The sequence below is a fragment of the Rhodnius prolixus genome, unplaced genomic scaffold, assembly GCF_049639745.1.
Source record: "Rhodnius prolixus isolate KJV_2025 unplaced genomic scaffold, Rpr scaffold_5, whole genome shotgun sequence".
NCBI lineage: Eukaryota > Metazoa > Arthropoda > Insecta > Hemiptera > Reduviidae > Rhodnius > Rhodnius prolixus.
The window spans coordinates 34364580-34386102 of NW_027411624.1; the positions used below are offsets into that span (position 1 = coordinate 34364580).

The window sequence follows — 21523 nt, forward strand, 5'->3', positions numbered from 1 at the left end:
AAATAAATTTTAATCGTATCAAAAAAAAAAAAAAAAAACCAAATTGTTTGGTACTAACTATTTTATTAACAACTATCAGGAAAGCTCTTGATATTGAGTTAATTTTTTGTGTTCCCCCACGAATTTTCCTTAAAATAGTTCACTCACCTGATTGGTCTGGTAATGATCTTTCAAACAGTGCTAAAGCTCGATGAATAAATTCGAATTGTTCAGCAGTCTGTACCATACCTCCTCTAGAAAATTTAAAAAAAAAATCTAAATAAAATTTTAGAAATAAATAGCAGTAATTTCTAATCATATTTTTTTCCTCCTTATACAAGGATTTATTTTTTTAAAAAAAATGTAAAATATCTACTGGTTAGCTTTAGGTAGTTTAAATATTCGATACATAAAATTCTTAAGTCTATTAATTCCAGGTATTATTATTTATTTTTTTATCCAGTACAGAGAAACTATTCCTTTTCCATAAGTAATTAGTAATCCAGAATTAGTAATCTTAAAAATCCGTTTTACGAAAATCAGAAAGTTGACTAAAAAAGTTTAAAAAGAAATCTACTCTAGCACTGATGAGTTTCGAAAAGCGAGCGAAGCTCCTATGAATATCTAATATTATCAAAACTGCTAATAATTTTAGGATAAGCAAGTGCGAGTGTTGGAATTTAAAAGTTCAATCATTTAAATCTCTAAAGAAACTGCATTCCTTTACTTTAGCGAAAGTTAGAGGTGGCTATTAAACACAATTATCTATGAAAAATGTCAAATAATGTTACTGGTCTATTTCCTTTGACTGCTTAAGAGTTACCCCTGACTGCTTATTTAAAATGGAATATGCATTTATACACTACCAATTAAAAATTTGGCAATGAGCTAGTTTTAATAAAACAAGAGAAAGTAATAATGAATCGATAAATAAATTGGAATGGTAATGATATAAGAATGCTGCATACTTTTTAAGGAATTTTTAGAAAAGGTAGCTGGTGGATAAAATTAACGATTTTAACAGAGCATATAAATAGTTCCTAATAATTTTTGCAAGACCAATTTTCAATGGATAACTGTTTAACAGCAATAGGTTTGATTTTATTACTTTAGTTTTGCTATTGTTAGTCAGTACACAATACAGTTTTGAAGCAATTAATGAAACTATATAAACAAAAATTAACCTGTAATGTTCTTAGTAATTTAAATCACCTAAAAGCCTAAATAAAAGCCAACCTTAATAATACCATATAACTTTTCAAGCTCGAACTACCAATTAGCAGATACTACTCTTTAATTTTAATTCGCATCAACATTTGTGGTAATTGACAAGGAGCCTTTACCAGTGCACTGGCAGACTTCTGAGTGTTCTACAGACAACATCGGACAGAGAGCTGTAAGAAGAAGCTTTTAGAAAGAGAAATTCTATTGACTGGCAGCAACTGGATTCAAACCCGAGATATGTGTGAAAATCTAGAGCGCTACCCGAGGATCTTCCCTAGCAGATGTTATTTATCAGCTTTTTGAAAATTAACAAGGAACTATTAATCGTTGATCGTATAAATAAGAATTATGTGCTTAAAAAAAATCATTTCTGTCTTAATTAACAAGATGATTATTGTTGAACATTTGATGCCAAGTATTTTACATATGGCAAACCGATAAAAAAAATAAATAAATAGATAATAGTCTTATAATCTCTCTTTTTAGACAGATGCAGTCGACAAATAGGAAATTGGCTATACATTTCTGAGAATTAAAAATTAAATACTGGTAACCCACAGCAAAGAGCTGTGTAATGTTGTTACAAATTGATAAGAGTTGTGAGCAAATTTGTAATGTTGTTACAAATTGATAAAAACTAGAAGAACACGCGCATCTTTTAATTCTACTGTTTTTAGGATGAAGATTATCATTTTTAAAACGATTTGTAATTTCTTTTTAAGGTTTACGAAGTAAATCTGACACTGAACTTCCAGCAAGGGTTGCAACGTTCATTCATTTCATTAATTCAACCATTAATGAAACATTAACCATTAATTGACTGTAATTATTTAATATGAAACTTTACTCACCTTTCACATCTCATTTTCGCTACAATGCGAAGAACATCTACAATGTTTTCTGTTAATAGCTGAGTGATACCAATACTAATAGCTATGAAACAACCAGTTCTTCCAATTCCAGCTGAACAATGTACTATTACAGGTCCAGTAGGAGTGGCTCTTGGAGAAGTACATGAAATGTCGGTCCATCTTATCAAAATAAAATTTATTAAAGAAATAGCAAGCGAATGATTTTTTTTGTTGTTTTTGTTTTGTCAAATAACTGTAGAAATCATCATATTCATTAAGTGTATGCAAAAAAAGGAAAAAATGTTTTCCTACCTTGGACTATCCATTTGATGATGTCCAGCAACTGAAAGATCAAGTGGAGGTACAGTAAGAGTATGTCCGGCAGAAGAAAGAGGCATTTCTTCTGGACTCAAACTGGGGCCACGACTCAAATGATGTTGGTCCCTACTTTCACCTACTGCAACTAAATTAGGCGACGATTCCGCAGTATAGTTGGGCCTGAAAAAAAAAATCAATAAAATTTTCCGAATTTTAATTTTTATAGAGAAACGAAACGATGCCATTAATAACCAAAAAAAAATACACTTACAAACTGTCTAATGAAAATTTAGAAGACTTCCCTAAGCTCCAGGTTGCCGGACTCAATGCAGTAGCAGTATCATAACTCGAAGTGGAATTTGTACTCAATCGTTCAAATTTACAATAGATCTACAATAAATAGAAAACCTATTAATAATCTAGAGTTAGAAATAATGACTGAATATAATAAACAAATATTTTTAAAATTAAACTGCAAATTATTTTATATTCCTATTAAAGTGCAGCTAACAAAAGGAAGTAACAAGAAAAAGCACTGAATTAATTGGCTAGTCTAACTTCAACTTATGAACTTACTGTATATTTAGCATAATATTTCTTTTCTAAACCAAAAAGAAACTTTAATATTTTAATAACCTGTCTGTCAATAATATCTGCTGATCCTGGAGGTGCTGGAGATATGTCGAAATCAAATGCTGAATCTTCAGATCTTGATCTGTCTGGCAGAAGTCTGGGTGAACCAAATTTAAATACTGTGCCTGCCTCAAAGCCAGCACTACTGCACATTGGGGATCGAAATAGTTGATCGTCAACGGAAGGACTTCTATTTAAACAAAAAATACAAATTTCATAATTATTTCACACTGGATGAAACATGATCTCCAGCGATCACCTCCTTTTTCAAATTTCAAACATTTTACGACAAGAAAAGATTCCTTGCAAGGGTATAATTGCAAAAGCAGCACTACAAAAATGGCAGACAGATTACAATAATGGTGATAAAGGTAGATTCTATAAAACTATGGCAGATCAGTTACCTAGACAACCATGGTTTAAGGGAACTGTCACTAATAAATGGGTTGTTACGACAATAAGCAGGCTGAGAGCGAACCACGCGGTGTGTGGATCGTATCTTCACAGGATCAACAAAAGGTCCTCTCCTCTTTGCGTAGATTGCAATGAGGAGGATGATTTCAAACATATAATAATGATATGTCCACGTTATGTGGTAGAAAGGAAACGAATGTTTGACGATATATACAGGTATTTAGATGCACCATTTCGCTACGAAGACATTATATTCTCCACCAACATTTATGTGCTTAAGTCGATAGCAGAGCTAGCAATGAAATATGAATGTATTTAAAAGCTATAGCCGAATTAGAATGAATGGAAGAAAATGCTTAGAGAAGGATTACGTGATTTTAATTTTGGTTAAGCTATAAGGATGGCAGGAGCACAGAGTGCTGCTCCATCCATTAGCAGTAATTTATGTAAATAGCAGTATATAGTAGAATGATGAATGTGTGAAGCGAATGTATTTGTAGGTAAGAATGGAGAGTGAGTGATATTCTAGTGATAAGCCGATGCTGGCTGTATGGCGGAAGCCAATGCCAAAAAAAAAAAAAAAAAAAAAAAAAAAAAAAAAAAAAAAAAAAAAAAAAAAAAAAAAAAAAAAAAAAAGGTTCCTTTAAAAGTTGGTCTCTGTCCTTTCTCCTATTTAGCCAAATGAGAATTTCGCTTTGCCAGGATAATCCCAATCTTGAGAAAAGAAGTAAATTCAAACATTTTTGTTACTATAAATGTGGAATTAAATTTACCTCTCTAAATGAAATTCCGTTTTAGCAGTTTCATGACATTAGTTAAAGCCAAGAAACAGTCAAGCAAATTCAAAATCTTTGTGCCCAGTCGGACCGAAAAGAGAAAGAAAAAGAATGATGGAAAGAGGGAACAAAATAAAAAAAAATTGATATCGTGTGTTTGTGATGTAATCATTAGTTTGGCCCTTCAAGTCCAGAAAAAATACTGCACTATCGTAAAATCTAGGGTACCCGGTCATTCAGGGCATAAGGGAAACGAAGCGGCAGATTTATTGGCCCGGAAAGACTCTGCAGGACACTTAATTGGCCGGAGCCCTATTTTGGGGTCTTCAAGTGTCTTAAGACTGCGGCCATTAAACTATGGGTGCAGAGTAGGTCCCGAGAGTGGTGGCTTGCCACCGTTGAGCAGAGACAGGCGAAGGAGTCCATCACGGGCTATTCGCCAATTGTAGAAATAATCTGTCAAGGCCGTGGGATTATAAGGATAATTGTAGGCCTATTAACCGGCCACTGCAGGCTCAGAAAACACTTGCATGGGCCTGGCAGATGATAGCCTTTGTAGGCTCTGTCAGAAGAGGAGGAGGCACCGCACGTGTTGTGTCAGTGTGAGGGGCTGGTCTGGCTAAGGATGTTACTTCTCGGAGAGGAAAAACCAAGGCCTGTGAGCTTTACCCAAGAGTCGCTCTCCAGAATTAAGAGCCTGATTAAACGGACGGGTCTAGAGGGCGAGCCATAATAGATCCAAAGGCGTCGCACTGGCGTAGGCCTTGGGCCACCTTACTAGAATCTTATATTATCATAACATAAGCTAGTCAAGAGCAACTTAAGCGGCAGTCTAGTCTAGCTAATAACTAAATTTCAATTTAGATAATCATCCTAAACAGGTAAGCAATGTTGTATATATTAATGTTGGAAAAATAATTGTACTACAAAGAGTTTAATTCTACTAATAACTTTAGAAACTTGCAAGTTTTATATATATATATTTTTTAACTCACTTATCATAATCTTCAGATTGTCTAGTTTTCTTTTTTGATGGACTTGACTCGTGACTAGATTTAGCAGTCACCGGGGATTCAAGTGCATCATGCCTTAATTCAAGACTACCAAAAGTTAACACTGGACTTGTTGTATCTTTCAATGATGGCGGACTACTTAACCAAACGTAGGATGGTCGACGACCTGTAGTGCCCTCGAATCTTTAAGAAACATAATAAGGTTTTTGTTTAAACACTTGAAAGAATATTTACAACTATATCAATAGTTATGTATACTCCTAATATACAGAAAAGGGTACCTGGCGGTATCGACTTGTTTGGCAAGACTAAGTAGAGAGTGAGCATTAGCAGGAGTCTTATGATCTGGCCAAGAATCATACCAAAAATGAACTACTTTTCTTGTTTCACCATCTTTCTGTAAATAAAATTGTGTCAATAGAGATAACTTTATTTCAGCACATTAGACATTGGTTTCAGCTCGAGGGAATCCGTCAAGGTTCTAGATTTGAAGCTAGTACAATGGCAAAAGTAAGAAATAGATTCAATTAACTTAATTAGTTAAAATTAGATTCTTTAGAATGAAGGGCTCTTTTTCAATTTTATTATTAATTACTAATCCTATGAAGCCTGTAAAGTTAACATTTTTCGTAGAATATTTGCTTCTAAAAGAACAGAAACAGAAATGGATTTTGATACACCCGAGAAGTGCTTATATACGCTACATCTGTTTGCTACCCAGGTGCTAACAATTATTTCAATTGGCTCGGTCAGCTTAGAGCACTGATAACCATTACGCGTTGCAAAGACCTACAATTCACACCCTTTCCCACAGAAAAAAAGTTACAATTTTTGAAGCACTTCTTGTCCTCTTACCCTTTGTCAGTCTATACAGAAAGAATTGCACTGATAAGTACTTCTCTACAGGTATATTGTGGAGGAAGAATAAGAACATGTTCTGTCAATTTTCAAAATAAATATGACACTTTTGTTATATGTATTATTTTCGTTAGCAGTACCTACCTTTACAATTACGTAAATAATCATTTTCTTATGTATATTATTTATGTAAAATCAAAACCAACTCTCTCATAACAATTTGATTATGAAATAAAAATTATTGTTAATAATTCGTTTTACATCTTTGGAGATTAACATACATATTTTTAAAGGACTCTAAAATCTTCATTTAATAATTATTACAGAAATATTCGCGCTCTCGGTTTTCCTCAGTCACATTTTGAGTTTTCTTCTCAAATACAGAAATTAAGCTAATATCGCAAATTCGCTTAGCGAGCAAAAAAAAAAACCTCCTCGCCTACTTCTAACTGGAATAAAGTATGAATTCTTAGGACTTAAATCTTCTCAGGACTCTCTAAATCGGGCGAAGTTGATAATTTACAGCACTTCCTGATTACTGGCCCTGTTTTTACCTTATTCAGACTCAAATATGTACATATATCGCTACATATCTTACTCAAAACATAATCTCAGTAGCTTTCTCAGTTTTGTTAAAAAGAATTCTTATTTTTGTTATAACTTCCGATTTTGTATGTTTTATTTATTTAGTTACTCTTGTGTTAAAAAATTGTGTACTTGTTTTTAGCACAGACTAAGCTATGTATATAAATTTTTTGTCAAACTCTTGCTATTAGATCAAGTCTTTATAAGCAATAAATACAATACAAAAATTATTGTTAATACTTACTTCCATGGTAATGTTAGAAATACTGAAACCATCCTTATTTTCCTTATTAGTAATAGTGACTAGAATCTTGCCATATTGCACACCTACGCCAACGTTCTCTGGTAAATATTGTTCACATTTTGATCTGGACTTTTCCCATAATTTAGTTATCATCACTATAACTGGTGCTTTTTCTTGCCAGGTCATTAACCAAAAATCTGCCACAGTATTTGACAATGGCCCCTGAGTGGCGATGAAAGCTTTAGGTTCTCCATTATAACCCTGTAAAGAACATTAATGGAAATTTCAAATAATAACTAAGCGAAAGGGGAAGAATATTGTTTAATGGTAGGGAGATGGACTTTAATGGATGGATGCTGGAAGCGCTGAGAGTTCGAGACCAGTTAGGTTTTCTGATACTACGAGCCTCTGTAGTTCAGGACAGTATTGTTCTGCAACATGAGAACAATGTCCGGAGCTTCAGTGCACAAAAATGTCAATGGACGACAATATCCAAAAACGAGAGGATTGCTCGGAGTTGAAAAAAATAAAAAATATAATAATAGAAAATAAAAAAAAGACAATAATAGAGAAATACTGCAAACTAATATTATAACTCACTTACTGAAATATAGTTAGCGTTTATATAATCAGCAGAACCTTCAACATTTGGTGGTTCCACTGGTAGATGTACCCTTGTATTTTCATTAGGAATTACTGTCCGATATCTGAAGAAAATAAATTTTGTAAGCTGACAGATTCATTGTAAGACTACATTGCTTGAACAACTTATTATTTTGAAACCAAGTTAAATATAATTGTAATAGAAAATGAAAAATTATTTATGTTTTCTTTTTCAAGATAAAAATACAATTTAGATGGATGTTTATTGCCGTTTGTAGACCTAATTGCTCAATGACATATGTGTTTCTAAAATTGCCGATATTTTTTTATTTTAATGACTGCATTTTCTTGACATGACCTGATAAAAGAATAGATTGGTGCATTATCTGGTTGTAAAATTCAGTTTCTGTACTAGAATCAATGAGTGCGCTGTAAGATGAAGAGATTGTATGTATTCTACCATCAGTGACTGACCCTTCTAACTATAAATTACTATTATATTGAAATATTGCAATTCGTGGATAGTACTCTCACTTGCTAAATAGCAGCTGCATTATTTGTACATTTGGTGTTCCTATCAGAAGAAAGAATTATCGAATGATATTACTTTCGTTGAAGTAGGAACCTACATGATGACTGAAAGAGCAATCACAACCATCGCACCCATTTAAGGAAGTAAATTAATCTAAAGATTTAAAGAAAAACATATGAAAGTGTACAAATTTTATAGCCACTGAAGTAGAAGATATTTTGTATTGTTTGGTTTTTCTCTCTCTAAATCCTAATAAATTACAAAAAATAATAACAACTACAGTCTCTAAATTTGAAAAATCACCTTCCTAGAACGAGGGAGAAGAGTAAGAAAGACAATAGAGAGATCCATAGTTTACAATACGTTTAAAAATGATGTTTTAAAAATAAGGAATAACGCATTGAAATTGCCTAATGTGAAACCTACCTATTCTTAACCCAGCTACCGGCTACTTGGATTCCTTCAGGATGATTAGGAGGTAGATCCCAAAACTGCCTATGCAGAGCACGAACCTCTCGCAAACAGGCTCTCAATTGTTGCCTGCTCAGCGGGCCACTTACTGACCTCAAAAACTCTTCATTAGACCTATAAATATCAAAATACTTTAAGGCACATTACTTGTAAATGAAAATTAGTAAACAGTTGCATTAAGTAAGCATTATTACGCTTCAGATGGTGTTGCAGGAGGAGGTTCAGCTACATGCGCAGGTAATTCTTGAGCAGTTCTGTAAGTTGAAGCAGTGCAACTAAGGTCTATGGTAAGAGAAGCGGTAGATCCTCTACGTTCTAAGAGACCTGCCTTAAGTCGATGTTTTGGAATAGCAGAAGGAACACCTCCAACTGCTTCTTGAAAACCCGGCAATTGTTTTTCACTAATAACCGTTGCTACAAAAATAAAAATTTTTGTTCTAAACAATTCAAAATATTAATAGATTTTTTTGAAAAACTTAGATTTATCTTACCATGTGTTGTAACTTCTGAGGGTACTAATTCTGGCCTGATAACCGGATGACATATCCATTCATGTTCTGGTAAATCAGACCCAACTATGGCCACACCAGTACTACTGGGGCAAGAACTGGCACCTGTTTCATTTTTAGATCCACTTTCTCCATCACCACTGTCAGCTGTTTTTTTATCTTCTCTACTCATGCCTGTTTTCAGCCACACTACTACCTACGAAAAATGAAAACTATTAATATGAGCAATCATTTTTTCAAATTATTTCCTTTATATTACAATTGCTTTAGATGTTTCAATTATTTTGTTATTTTAAATACTTCCATTAACAAAGTTACTTACAATAAAGAGAAGTGCGAGAGCTGTGGAGATAGCAATAGCTATCAACAATACAAATGGAAGCTGGCGCCAGTCTTTGGTGCCAATATTAGTGGACCAGTGTTCCTCTCCACTGTCCAAAATGTCCCACATCTTAGGCACATTGTCTAAAACAAAAACTTAGATCAATTATTTGAAAATTACAGTGACAACAATATAAAAGGTTACTGTTTATTTCTGCAAGTCTGCTGACAAGTTAGTTGGAGAAGTCAATTTCAAAGTTTACTTAATAAAATTTAAGTTATTATTCATAAACGACTACAGATCAATATTTTTGTGAGAATGCTCATCAATAAAGCATTTGAAATGTTATTGTAACAACTTATTAATAGTAGAGCTAAAACCTGTCAAAGCAATAGTGTTGACCAAACTATTTTTAGAGCAAAAACCAAAGAAAGATTCATAAAGGTTTTTAATTACGTGTAGCACCTCAATGAAACTAAAGACTTAACTGTAAATACAAGCTAAAATCTAATTTTAGAAGTGTTTTAAGAGAAAAAGGATAATTCTATTACAAGAATGGAAGGTCTGGAAAGTAACCTACAAAGAAAGCATTTTTAACAGTTAAATAACTGAGAAATAATACTTTTGTATAATAAACAGAATCCAATACCTGTATATCTCTTGTCGTAATTCGGCGATGACAGTAAAACTTGCCTTGGAAGTATTTCTCCAGGCTGTGTGTCCATGGGCTACACCTTATTTCAGGGCAGATTCATGGCCCTATTGTCTTCTTTTCCTTCTTCTTCATTGCGGAAAGACCCTGTATGCCTGAGGAAACCCAAAATACAGTTAATTACAATGTTGGGGCAGGTCCCCTGCCAGGCCAAAGAGGCAGGGCGCACACGATACCTTCCAGGCTCATATCCGATGTCTACGTTAGTACTTATTGATCGCGATGGTTGAATATGTATGAATTTAGGAGAATAAAAATCTTATAAAAGTAGATAATTATGACAATTTGTCACTACCTTCGAGGACAAATATCAGGGTCACATAGGGCGATATCAACTGTTCATAAGGCTTAATGGCCAACTGTAGAAAATGTAAACGCTGCAGGTGGGAGTAAGCCATGATGTAGCGACGTTAGCGCTGTCTACATGACAACGCCAAAACAATAGCCCCCGAATGTTAATGTTTTCGTTCAAATATCCACCCCTCGTCATTTTCATTCATGTTTGAGATTCTATTCATGGGAACTTCCCCATCTGATTATATCTTTCGTTTCTCCTATACAAAAGCAGTTTATGTAGCTCCTTTATTCTTTAAAAGTAGTAATTTCAATTATAACCTTACTCGAGCATAAACTTCTTATTAACGATGGAGGGAGAGGCTTTTCATAGGTGCTTAAGAATTCCACTGCACAAACTTGGAAGAAAAAAAAAATTCACGTAACTTTTTAATTGTACAGTTGTAATTTACCAATTTTCTCGAAACCAAGCGAAAAGTAGTCATCAAAAAGAAATTATAACGATCATACGAAAGTAGATACTGCTGATAATTCCACATTACGTTGTCAGACTGGTCTGAATTACTACATATTCGTCAATTGTTAAACTAGAATCGTCTCAAACACTGGCGAATAGTACTTCTATCATTCCAACATTTATGTTGTTATCCCACAACAAGAATATCTATAATCTGTAGGGATGGCAATAATAAATTTGTGGACTAATATTATTTTGTTTTCTTTCGAACTTTAGCATTTTTATTTCACGTTGAAGCAGATTAATTTTATTTCTATTTACAGGTATCAAACTTCCGTCCAATCAATTGAAAGCTGTAAGACCCAAATCAGAAAAACATAGTATGAGATTTTTTAAATTAAATATCAAGTTTACGCCATAAATGACATAATACAAATTTATAAAACGCGAAAACAATATCTTTTAAACTGTTTGCCGGAAAAATATAAAAACTATTCAAGATGATTCATCCATAAAGATTGAACAGATCATGTAGTAAACATTATAATCATTAAATTATCTTCAGTGACGTTTTGATTATAATAATAATTAAATATTTTTGTTTTTTTTTTTTTGTTTTTGACTTAGAATAATGGTGTCGCATAAACTGAATCCTTCATTGCGTGAGAGCCTACCTACACTCTTTATCCACATCATTTCGTTTTAATTAGTGTAAAATCCATTGTTTGGTCTCGTGAGACAATATTTGATATTTTTAAATTGCATGAGCGACCGAAAATAATTTAAATTAAATTCTTTTATTAGCATATAGCAAATTAAATAATGGTTAATTTTCAATAATTTAATCACGGTAAAGTACTATTTTTAATTTTTTGAGGAAGGTATAATATCTATCAATAGGGATGAGAAATATTTACCAATTTCAAACATTTCTATTTATTTTTGTTAAATATTCAGATCTAGAGACTAGATCATCTTCAGAGATATTAAACTTATTTGTCAGAAAAGATTGCATTTGATGATATACAATGTAGTTTACGACTGTTTTTCACCTTTTACTGATTAATTAGCAATTACAAATTTTATGACTTCATTTGAACTATATTTTACTTCATGTTTACTGGTAGCTAATGTAAAACTACATGTTAACTTTAAAATTTGTTGATTATCTTTTTAATTGTGGTTGTTTGCCTCAAAAATCTTGCAAATTTATAAAAAATAATTTATAAACAATATTATATGTCACTTATTCTGTCAAATATGTTTCAGTATCGTGAAAAAGTCCGCAGGTTGAAAGCTTAGCAAAAATGAATAAAAAAGAAGAATGAAATTGGCAATAATTTCTCTACCTTATCAGACGTAAAATACAGTTATACCAAAACAAACCTATCAGAATTGTCTGGGAATGCATGCAGCTCGCTAAATATGAAATAGTCCGGGTACATAAGGACTTGGAACTTCATAATATTTTGTACAAACATTGTAAAAGACTCAGGTATGTTGAATCATTAGGACTTGATTGGTTTTTCTCGTTTGCCAATCATTTTGGTAAAGAATAGTGCCCTCCATCAGTGGGTGAAATGATTCTCATGGACATGTTACTATGTGAGAAGTGAATGGATCAGTGCGGAGGTTACACTCTGTTGTAGTATCAACCCGATGATATTATTAAATAAAAGCAGCTGTTAAAAGTTGCCAACTTGATTGGTCTCAATTTTCTCGTTGAACAAAATTAAGGTTGAGGCTATTTTGTTTTTTACTTTTTATTAGGAAAAAAAAAAATAAACTTAGCAAATTTTTCTAACTTGAAAAAATATTTATGTAAAACATAATGACAAAATCATTTGTTCTCACAGTGTAATCAATAATACAAAATGACTGATTTCTTTTAAGCATATATTTGACCCAAGAAACTAACCTTTATCGAAGTACAGATAATGCTGTTTACGACAGAAATTTATTTTAAGATAAGGACATATTAAAACTGTCCGGTAGGACAGTTGTATAAGGGTTGACCATCAAAAACTGCACGAAAAAGCGTAACGTTGAAAAACACCCAACTTTGACAATTTTTTTCTCTTTTTCTATAAAAGATAAAATTCCCAAATTTTCTTTAAATTATAGGGCAAACCCTCCTTTATAACTGTAATTGTTTTGCAACAATCCAGATCTAATAGGTTTCGAGAAAAAAGTTGCTGAAAATGAGCAAAAACCGCTTTTTCAAAAAATGTTCTTCTTCTTCTTCTTCTTCTTCTTGTTGTTGTTGTTACCTTTTTTGTAAACAACGTAGCGCCTAAACGCGTGAACCGATATTCATGAATGAGGTGTCATTCGATTCGGAATTTTATGTAGATGTGCCTTTTGGGGGTCTCGACGCTGTACATCGAATGGGAAAGGAGTTAGCCCCCTTTATGTAAGGCCCCCTCCAAAATTATTATTACTAATTACTCTGTAAATCTTGGCCCGATTTTGATAAAATTTGGTAGGATGATAGGGTTAGGGCTCCCCTACGTAACATTAAAGCGGCGATCAGCTCTTACACTTGTTAAGGGGAAGTATAGCAATCGTTGCAAATTATCGACACGTGAACCGATTTTCATGAATGAAGGGTCATTCGAATCGAAATTTTGTACAGATTTGCACTTTAAAAGTCTCGACGCCGTGCCTCATAAGGAGGGGAGTTTGCCCCACCCAAATAAGGCCCTTTCTAAAACTATTATTACCAATATTTCTATAACGCTTAGTCCGATTTTGATAAAATTCAGCTCGAATAAGTGGTTAAAGCTCCTCTACGTGGCTGTGAAGTGCCATCTTGCTCTTACACCTACTAAGAGGAAGTACTGCAATCGTTTAAATTATCAATGAGTGAAACGATTTAAATCAATGAATTGTCGTTCGATTAAAAAATCTTTCCTATTTGCCTTTTAGGGAGAAGTACTGCAATCGTAGTTTATTTTTCTTACTCCTCCTAAAAGGAAGTACTGAAATCGCAGTTTAATTTTGCTATTTACGTACAAATACCTTCCTATGTTATTCAAAACGCTTTTTCAAAAAAATTGTTATTGAGGATGGTTTGGGGGAACGCAACTATAATCATTCTATAAAAAGATCTCTCCAGTGGTAGTTACGGTTCCGACTTAACACCTTATCAGATTATAATGATAGAATTGCTTATTCCAAATTTTAAAAAAATCTGTAAAGAAGATATGTAACTTTGTAAAATAGACAAAAAGGAAAATCTATCCAAAAGGTACAAAAATCTCCTTAACAAAAACTTACAGTTTAAAATGTTAAGTATAAGGGTTGATTAAACGCCAAAAGGTACACAAATCAGCGAGTACCCAACATTTCATTAATACTTCATTAATAGTTAAGTAATTCTACTGCATTAATTTTCATTAATAAGTTATTTTTTAGAATTTATTAGATGTCACAGACCCTTATGCTGGCCACTTCATTTATAATATTTTTTTGTTATAATTATGATAAATCACATATATACGTACATGCATGTTAAAGTAGAAAAAGACAAAGTTAGAGTAGGCTACTGTCTTGAATTCGTCTTACCGAAATATTCGTGAGCACAAATAATACACAGATAATAACAAGTAGATTATTCAACAACAATTATTCATTTCTCAATTGTAATTTAATTTAGTTCCCCTAATTTTACTTATAGTAAAATACTGGAATAATTAGCTGTCCTAAATATATGCATATCTTATTTACTTTATATTACACATATACAACATTGTGGGAAGAACACCTAGATGGAGAATGTAATTGAAGAAAACTATATTATTTGCGATAAAGCCAGATTAATTATTACCTATTATTATAAACGTTTGACTACTACATAAAATAACAATTACTTTAATCGAAGAATGAACTTAAACCGACGATTTTTATTTAAAAATAAAAATAAATAAATAAAATAAAATCATTAATGTAAGTTTTTTATAAAAAAAAGTTTTGAATTTTTTAGCCTCATATTTTTTTTTTCTTTTTAACCTGTAATTAATAGTTTGATTATTATAGATAAATAGATATTATAGTCAATCTACAGTGCTACTTGAACATATATTTTGTAGACGAAAATGGCCAGCATAAGGGTCTGTGACATCTAATAAATTCTAAAAAATAACTTATTAATGAAAATTAATGCAGTAGAATTACTTGACTATTAATGAAGTATTAATGAAATGTTGGGTACTCGCTGATTTGTGTACCTTTTGGCGTTTAATCAACCCTTATACTTAACATTTTAAACTGTAAGTTTTTGTTAAGGAGATACCTACTTTTAATTGATTCTTGTAATCTATTGATTTGCGATTACAAGGGAAATGGATTACATTAAAATAATTTAGAAATGTAATTAAACTAGATCATGATTTTGAACTGCATTACACTTCAGCGATCATCTTGATTTCTCTGGATACGGACCCTTAAATTTCTATGTCATTTTCTATTTTAGTCAATTTTTATCGCTAAATAAAGTATTACATTGAATTAAATACTTCTTTGCCTTAAATGTCACCAACAAACCCCCCTTCTACACCATTTCACCTCTCCAAATACCTATTATCTTTACTTAGATGCATTCTCACGGAGAAAATTTCTTAAATTGGAGAGGATTATCAAGGAAATACATCTTTAAGGTGTATTTCCAAAGAATGATGCTCGATTTCATCCTGTATAATATTGAGAATAATTAAAAGCATTTCTAGAATATAGAGAGGATAAAACAGGAAGTATTTTATAGAATAGGTTTTCGAATTTCTGGTAACAGCACCAATTTTCAAAACACTTTGCGTACTAACTGCTAACCGGTCGCTTATATTTAGATTTTTTTGTGAGAGATATACGTAACTAGACAAGCAGGCTTCTAAATTTGACGCTGATACTTTACAGTAAGACCCCGCTTAACGCGTAGGATACGTTCCATCAAAGTAGAGCGTAATGCGAAACAGCGCTAAACGAGGCTATCTTAACATGTAAATATGGGGTTAGGGGAAAATGGATAGAAAATTGGTTAGGTATAAAATTTAATAATTATGTTTCTTTTTTTAATAAAAATAAAACCAAATATTTATTTATTACAAAAATGAAAACAATATAAAAACAAATAAAATTCTAAGTCAGTGAGATCATTCAGTCTATTCTGTGTTTCCAATTTTCTGCCTTTTTGTCAAGAAGGCATCTAATGGAGTTTGGGTTTTCCTTTTGCGTTCTGTTAGAAGTTGTTGATAAGTGGATAAAGCATCTATAACACCCCGTCTTGCTTTTGAACTCCTGTCAAAATTTGGATCATTTTCAACAAATTGGTCCATAATTTCAGTTATAGTGGTCAAACTCCTTTTTACAAACGCCATCGAAAGTTCTTTTTGCTCATCTTCGAAATCACTACTCTCAATAATTTTTGTTTTCTTCTTGCTCAGTTAATTCCTTGAGCTGATCATTAGGAAGACTAGCTGCTGTTTCTTGAACTATTTAATCAACGTCTTCCACATTTACCTCATCTAAACCGGTTTGTTTCCTCTAATTCCACTATTTCATCCACTATTTCGGGGAATCCCCGTAGTGCTGCGAGCAATTTCTGGGAATCCCCGGGTTGAAATAAAAGAGCGCTAAACCGAAACAGCACTAAACGAAATAGCGTTAAGCGGGGTCTTACTGTATTTACATATCTAGTTACCTGAAGGCAAACTTATGGAAGGTAAAATTTTTCATTAGTAGAAAATTAATCAACAAGAAATGTAATTATAAAGTAAAAGAAGGTCTTGTCATTGTGCTGCCCAAGATTTTTTCAAATTCTGAGGACCCCCAAAACTTTTGCACCCAATTTCAAACATACTTGAATTTACCTTCAGACTACTTCACTGAATGATTCTCACACATCATAATTGAACAGAAAACCTGCCGAAGAGGTTAATTGTTGTTGAACCACAAAAATTATCTAATAGAAAATAAGAGGAATTCATTAAGGAATCGTTGGAAAGTTAATTTTACATCCTGTTAACATCGATAACAACAGTACTTACTGACACCATTTCTATCAGTTTCCGTTGTTTGTACCTTCTGCATTGTTTTTGTTAGTAATTTGCTCTCATTCACATTATAAAATAGGATAAGATTACAGGCTTGACAGGAAATAATTTTCTTTTATAGTTTTTTTCCCCCCCTCTTATTTCAATAGGAAAGAAATAGATGAAATTGAATAACAGAATTATGTGTTAACTTTTAGGTAATCATTTGGATTAAAAAATTGAGAAATCTTTCACATAATTTGGTAATAAATATCATTACGACAGTAAATTATTTTTTGAAATCACTTTATTTGTTTAACTTTAAAATGTTTGGGCTAGAATTTGTTCTTTACTTTTAAGAGTTAGCTAGGCCATAGTACGACATAAGTACTTCAACATATCGCACTCTTAAACTTAATTAAGCTCCTCAGACAAACGGGTTTATTAAAAAATAACTGAGCGGCAATGCGACTTATTGCTCTATTTATGATTGCCTAAAATAGCTACGTAATTATTCAATTTATTAGTAGGACAAATACTATTTTTACTGTTAGATAATGGAGCCATTTTGTGATCTCTCTCTCTCTCTTACCACTAGGAAACAAGGCGATCGGACAAGTTTTCTAGTTAGGAGTTTTTTACCATAAATAAATTCTTTAGTTTTGAGTCTGAAAAAGTGGGTTTTGAGAAAATGATGTAGTGATCATTGATTAGCGATCAAAATCGGTATTTAACACTTTATAGAATCGTTTTTACACTTTTATTTTTTAACTTTTCTTGAGAAAAATCTTAAAATATTCATTCAATTTCGCAATCTCATGGCACACAAGTAGAACTACACTTCGTAAAATTTTCCCAAGTAATTAGATTAAGAGGGCACCTTTAAGGGCAGTCAGAAATTTGAAAAAATCGATTTTTTTAAAAAAAAATTTATATTAAAGTATAGTATCTCAGGAATGTTGTCCTAAAATTTCAAGTCGATCCGAGCAAAATTGTAAGAGTGAAAGTGTTTACAAGCCCCGACCGAGTTTACAAGCTGAGCACAGAGCTCAACTTGCTACGCGGGAGGCAAGAATCCTACGCAGACAGCAGAAATCGGAAAACTTGGACATTTTGGAAGACATGGAGGACTTATTTTATGGGCCTGGAATCGATGACACTGTGTAAGTTGAAAAAAAAATTATCCAGGTTTTATTCGCAAACCTTTAATCGCTGAAAACTTTAAACGCGTTTTTTCTCAAAACTACGTTTTCAAAGTCAGTGGACACGATATCTCAAAATCTATTGCACCGATCATTTTGAAATTTTACGTATTTCTTTTACACATATTAAAATCGTACTTGGACGAAGGATTTTTTTTTCCAATGAATAGAACTTGTTTTACAAACATAAAATGGTCAATTTTTTTAGTGAAAATCGTGAATCAAACTTTAAAGTTGTCCCAAAAATTAAAAATTCAATTTTTTTCTAAATACTTCGGTCAAGTACGAGATAAAGTCATCTACTAACGAAATCTTTTCGAAATTTTGATTTCAGTTGATCCAGTCTCCAGATATCATGTCCACGAGAGGGTTGCATTAAAATATTCGCCATTAGTACAATTATTATTAATTTGTAACGAAAAAATTACAATAAGTTCTTTAAACATAGACTGATATGATGCAAAAGTTCCCGAATAAAAAAGTAAACACGTTTTTCCCCCCAAAAAAATTTGAAAAAATGACTTTTTTGGCGCCTCTGACTGCCTATAACCCCTTAAGGGAGAAAGATGGACCAAACCGGAAACGATTCGTAGGTAATTTAATTTTTTTTGTTTACGTTTAATTGTAAAACACTTTTTCAAAATGATTTATATATAATAAAAAAAATCGATTGTATCAGAAAAATAGTTATTAAAAATATATAAGAAAAGATTATCCTAATTTGCAAAATATTTTAGGCAGGCTTCACTCATGGAGGATAATATAAACCAACGTCAGTGAACAAATAATTCCTGGCCCTAGCTAATTTATGTCGAAAAAAAATAAGATACCTTTTGAAAATTTTGAAGGAAAACGTTACGAGGTTTTCATTCCCAAATTGAGCCATTTAAGAACAAAGGTTTATTCGCCAGTTGTTAATTAAAGACCACATAAAATTTGTTTTCTCTCTTTTTGTAGGCTGTAAAAATGTTTAACAACGATTGACTCAACTTTCTTAGAAGTCCTAATTTGGGAATAACGATTTCTGGGCAAATGAGTCACTCTACTATTTAGGTCCCACTGTAAACTGAATAATAAACAAAGGTACAATTCTAAAAATAAAAATAATAGGATCATTTATAAAACAGAAAAAAACAATATCAGTAATCTGATATAATGAAGGTGATTAGTGGGTCAGCAGCTGATTTGGCACCGAGAAAACATGATGATGAAATCATCGCATAACTAAAACGGTTTTAGTTTGGTTTCAAACGCACGTACATATTGTAAAGCCTGATTTGAAGATAAGGTAGTACAGATGAATAGTTTCGTTGTGACATCATTTGTATTTAAATACAAATATGATATTGATAAGATTTGTTATCAATAATACTTATCAATATGAGTAGTCAAAACAAAGGTAGTTTATTTTGTAAACACTCTCAAGTCTGAAAGCTATTTATATTTATGTCAATACCATATTTGTAAATAGAATTGGTGCGATTTAAAAACAAAAAAATCATAAAAAATTATACCTACATTATACGAGGGTCGTTTGAAAAGTGCGTGCAAAAATAAAAACTACTTAATTTTTTGGGGTAAACCTTTTTTATTTTTCAACATAGTCTCCTTTTAGGCTTATACACTTCGTCCAACGCTGCTCTAGTTTGTTGATCCCTTCCGAATAATAGGATTTGTCCAAGTCTGAAAAATAGCCATTCGTTTCTGCAATCACCTCCTCGTTTGAATAAAATCTTTTTCCCGCCAGCCATTTCTTCATATTGGGGAACAAATAGTAGTCCGAGGGAGCCAAGTCTGGAGAATAGGGGGGATGTGAAACGAGTTGGAACCCTATTTCCATTAATTTTGCGACCTCAACTGCTGAGGTGTGAGCTGGTGCGTTGTCGTCATGGAAAAGGACTTTTTTGTGGGCCAATCGTGGGCGTTTTTCTTGCAGCTCGGTTTTCAAACGGTCCAATAACGATGAATAATATGCACCTGTAATAGTTTTACCCTTTTCCAGATAGTCGATGAGGATTATTCCTTGCGAATCCCAAAAGACAGTCGCCATAATCTTTCCGGCCGAAGGAACGGTCTTCGCCTTTTTTGGCGCAGATTCCCCCTTGGTAACCCATTGTTTAGATTGTTCTTTGGTCTCAGGAGTGTAGTGATGTATCCATGTTTCATCCACAGTGACGAAACGACGCTTAAAGTCCTGCGGATTCTTCTGGAACATCTGCAAACCGTCCTTGCAACACTTCACACGATTTCGTTTTTGGTCAAGCGTGAGCAATCGCGGCACCCATCTTGCGGATAGCTTTGTCATGTCCAAATGTTGATGCAAAATATTATGTACCCGTTCATTCGAGATGCCCACAGCACTAGCAATCTCACGCACCTTCACTTTTCTGTCATCTATCACCATATCATGGATTTTATCAATGATTTCTGGAGTAGTAACCTCAACAGGGCGTCCAGAACGTTCAGCGTCACTTGTGCCCATATGGCCACTCCGAAAATTTTTAAACCACTTATAAACTGTTCTAATCGAAGGTGCAGAGTCACCATAATGTTTATCAAGCTTCTCTTTAGTCTCCTGAGGCGTTTTGCCTTTCATAAAGTAGTGTTTAATCAACACACGAAATTCTTTTTCGTCTATTTTTTGAAAATCACTCGACTTCCTCGATTCAAACGAATGCCAAACACAAAGAAATAGACCGATCTGGCTGAAACTTGGTGTGTGTTCTTCCAAGAGATGCTACTAACTAAACATAACCTCGATACGCGCCAGTGGTGCTATCTCTCTGACTTTGCACGGACTTTTCAAACGACCCTCGTATTTTATTGTTAATACTAGTAGAGCCTGCACCGGATGCATGTTTCTAATCTATCAGTAGTTTGTTTCTCGTGATGATGGGAAAGCTTTAGAAGGAGGACGCTTTTATAAGCTCCGATGATGAAAGCATGAGTTCCGTATCCTTTCAATATAAATACGCCATAAAATAAATAAATAAATCCTTACAAAGATGGCATCGCCAGTTTCAGGAAACTGAATGTTTTTTTCTTTTTTTGGAAAAGCAAAAGTCCAGAACAGCCTCTATGTGTATCTGTGAAGATCGAGGAAGAGACAGGCGTTTCGACGAAGTCCCAGGAAGTAAGTGGCTAAATCAAGCACAGAATTGGGTACAATAAACTTACCCTATATCTTACATGAATACAGATCGTGCATTCAGTGTATTTTACACATATAATCTTACTTCAGGAAGACACGGCATGTCTTAAAGAAGTACACGATCCTGGCAGGCCCCATAGGCTGTGCTACCGTAGGTTTTCGTAAGGATACTAATGCAGAAATTCTGTTAGCTGAAGAAGTTACGAGATCGTCAATTTTGTAATTCTCAATAAATTTATACATAATGTTTGTTAATCTATTAAAAATATTAAATGTAATTTTTGATTCAATAAAAAGAATGTTGGATCGCGTTATTTTTAAATGCATTATTAAATTCATTCACACTTGG

General features: G+C 33.0%; 1 protein-coding gene across 2 annotated transcripts in view; it reads right to left on the reverse strand.

Annotated features, from left to right (window-relative positions):
• Positions 1 to 21523, reverse strand: part of LOC141458556 (receptor-type tyrosine-protein phosphatase S-like) — a 59438-nt gene continuing 37915 nt past the window's right edge. Inside the window, exons 1-15 of one of the 2 annotated variants that reach the window (XM_074136691.1) lie at positions 10340 to 10437; positions 9982 to 10139; positions 9333 to 9475; positions 8993 to 9206; positions 8696 to 8915; positions 8457 to 8615; positions 7500 to 7602; positions 6896 to 7156; positions 5490 to 5605; positions 5191 to 5391; positions 3009 to 3195; positions 2644 to 2762; positions 2367 to 2552; positions 2055 to 2234; positions 1 to 233 (exon numbers count right to left, since the gene is read on the reverse strand). In XM_074136691.1, the coding sequence (XP_073992792.1) occupies positions 140 to 233; positions 2055 to 2234; positions 2367 to 2552; positions 2644 to 2762; positions 3009 to 3195; positions 5191 to 5391; positions 5490 to 5605; positions 6896 to 7156; positions 7500 to 7602; positions 8457 to 8615; positions 8696 to 8915; positions 8993 to 9206; positions 9333 to 9475; positions 9982 to 10057 (2259 nt within the window). In that variant the 5' untranslated portion in view covers positions 10058 to 10139; positions 10340 to 10437 and the 3' untranslated portion in view covers positions 1 to 139. Of the gene's footprint in view, positions 234 to 2054; positions 2235 to 2366; positions 2553 to 2643; positions 2763 to 3008; positions 3196 to 5190; positions 5392 to 5489; positions 5606 to 6895; positions 7157 to 7499; positions 7603 to 8456; positions 8616 to 8695; positions 8916 to 8992; positions 9207 to 9332; positions 9476 to 9981; positions 10140 to 10339; positions 10438 to 21523 lie in introns of those variants that run through there. The other variant, XM_074136690.1, reaches the window with a different exon arrangement.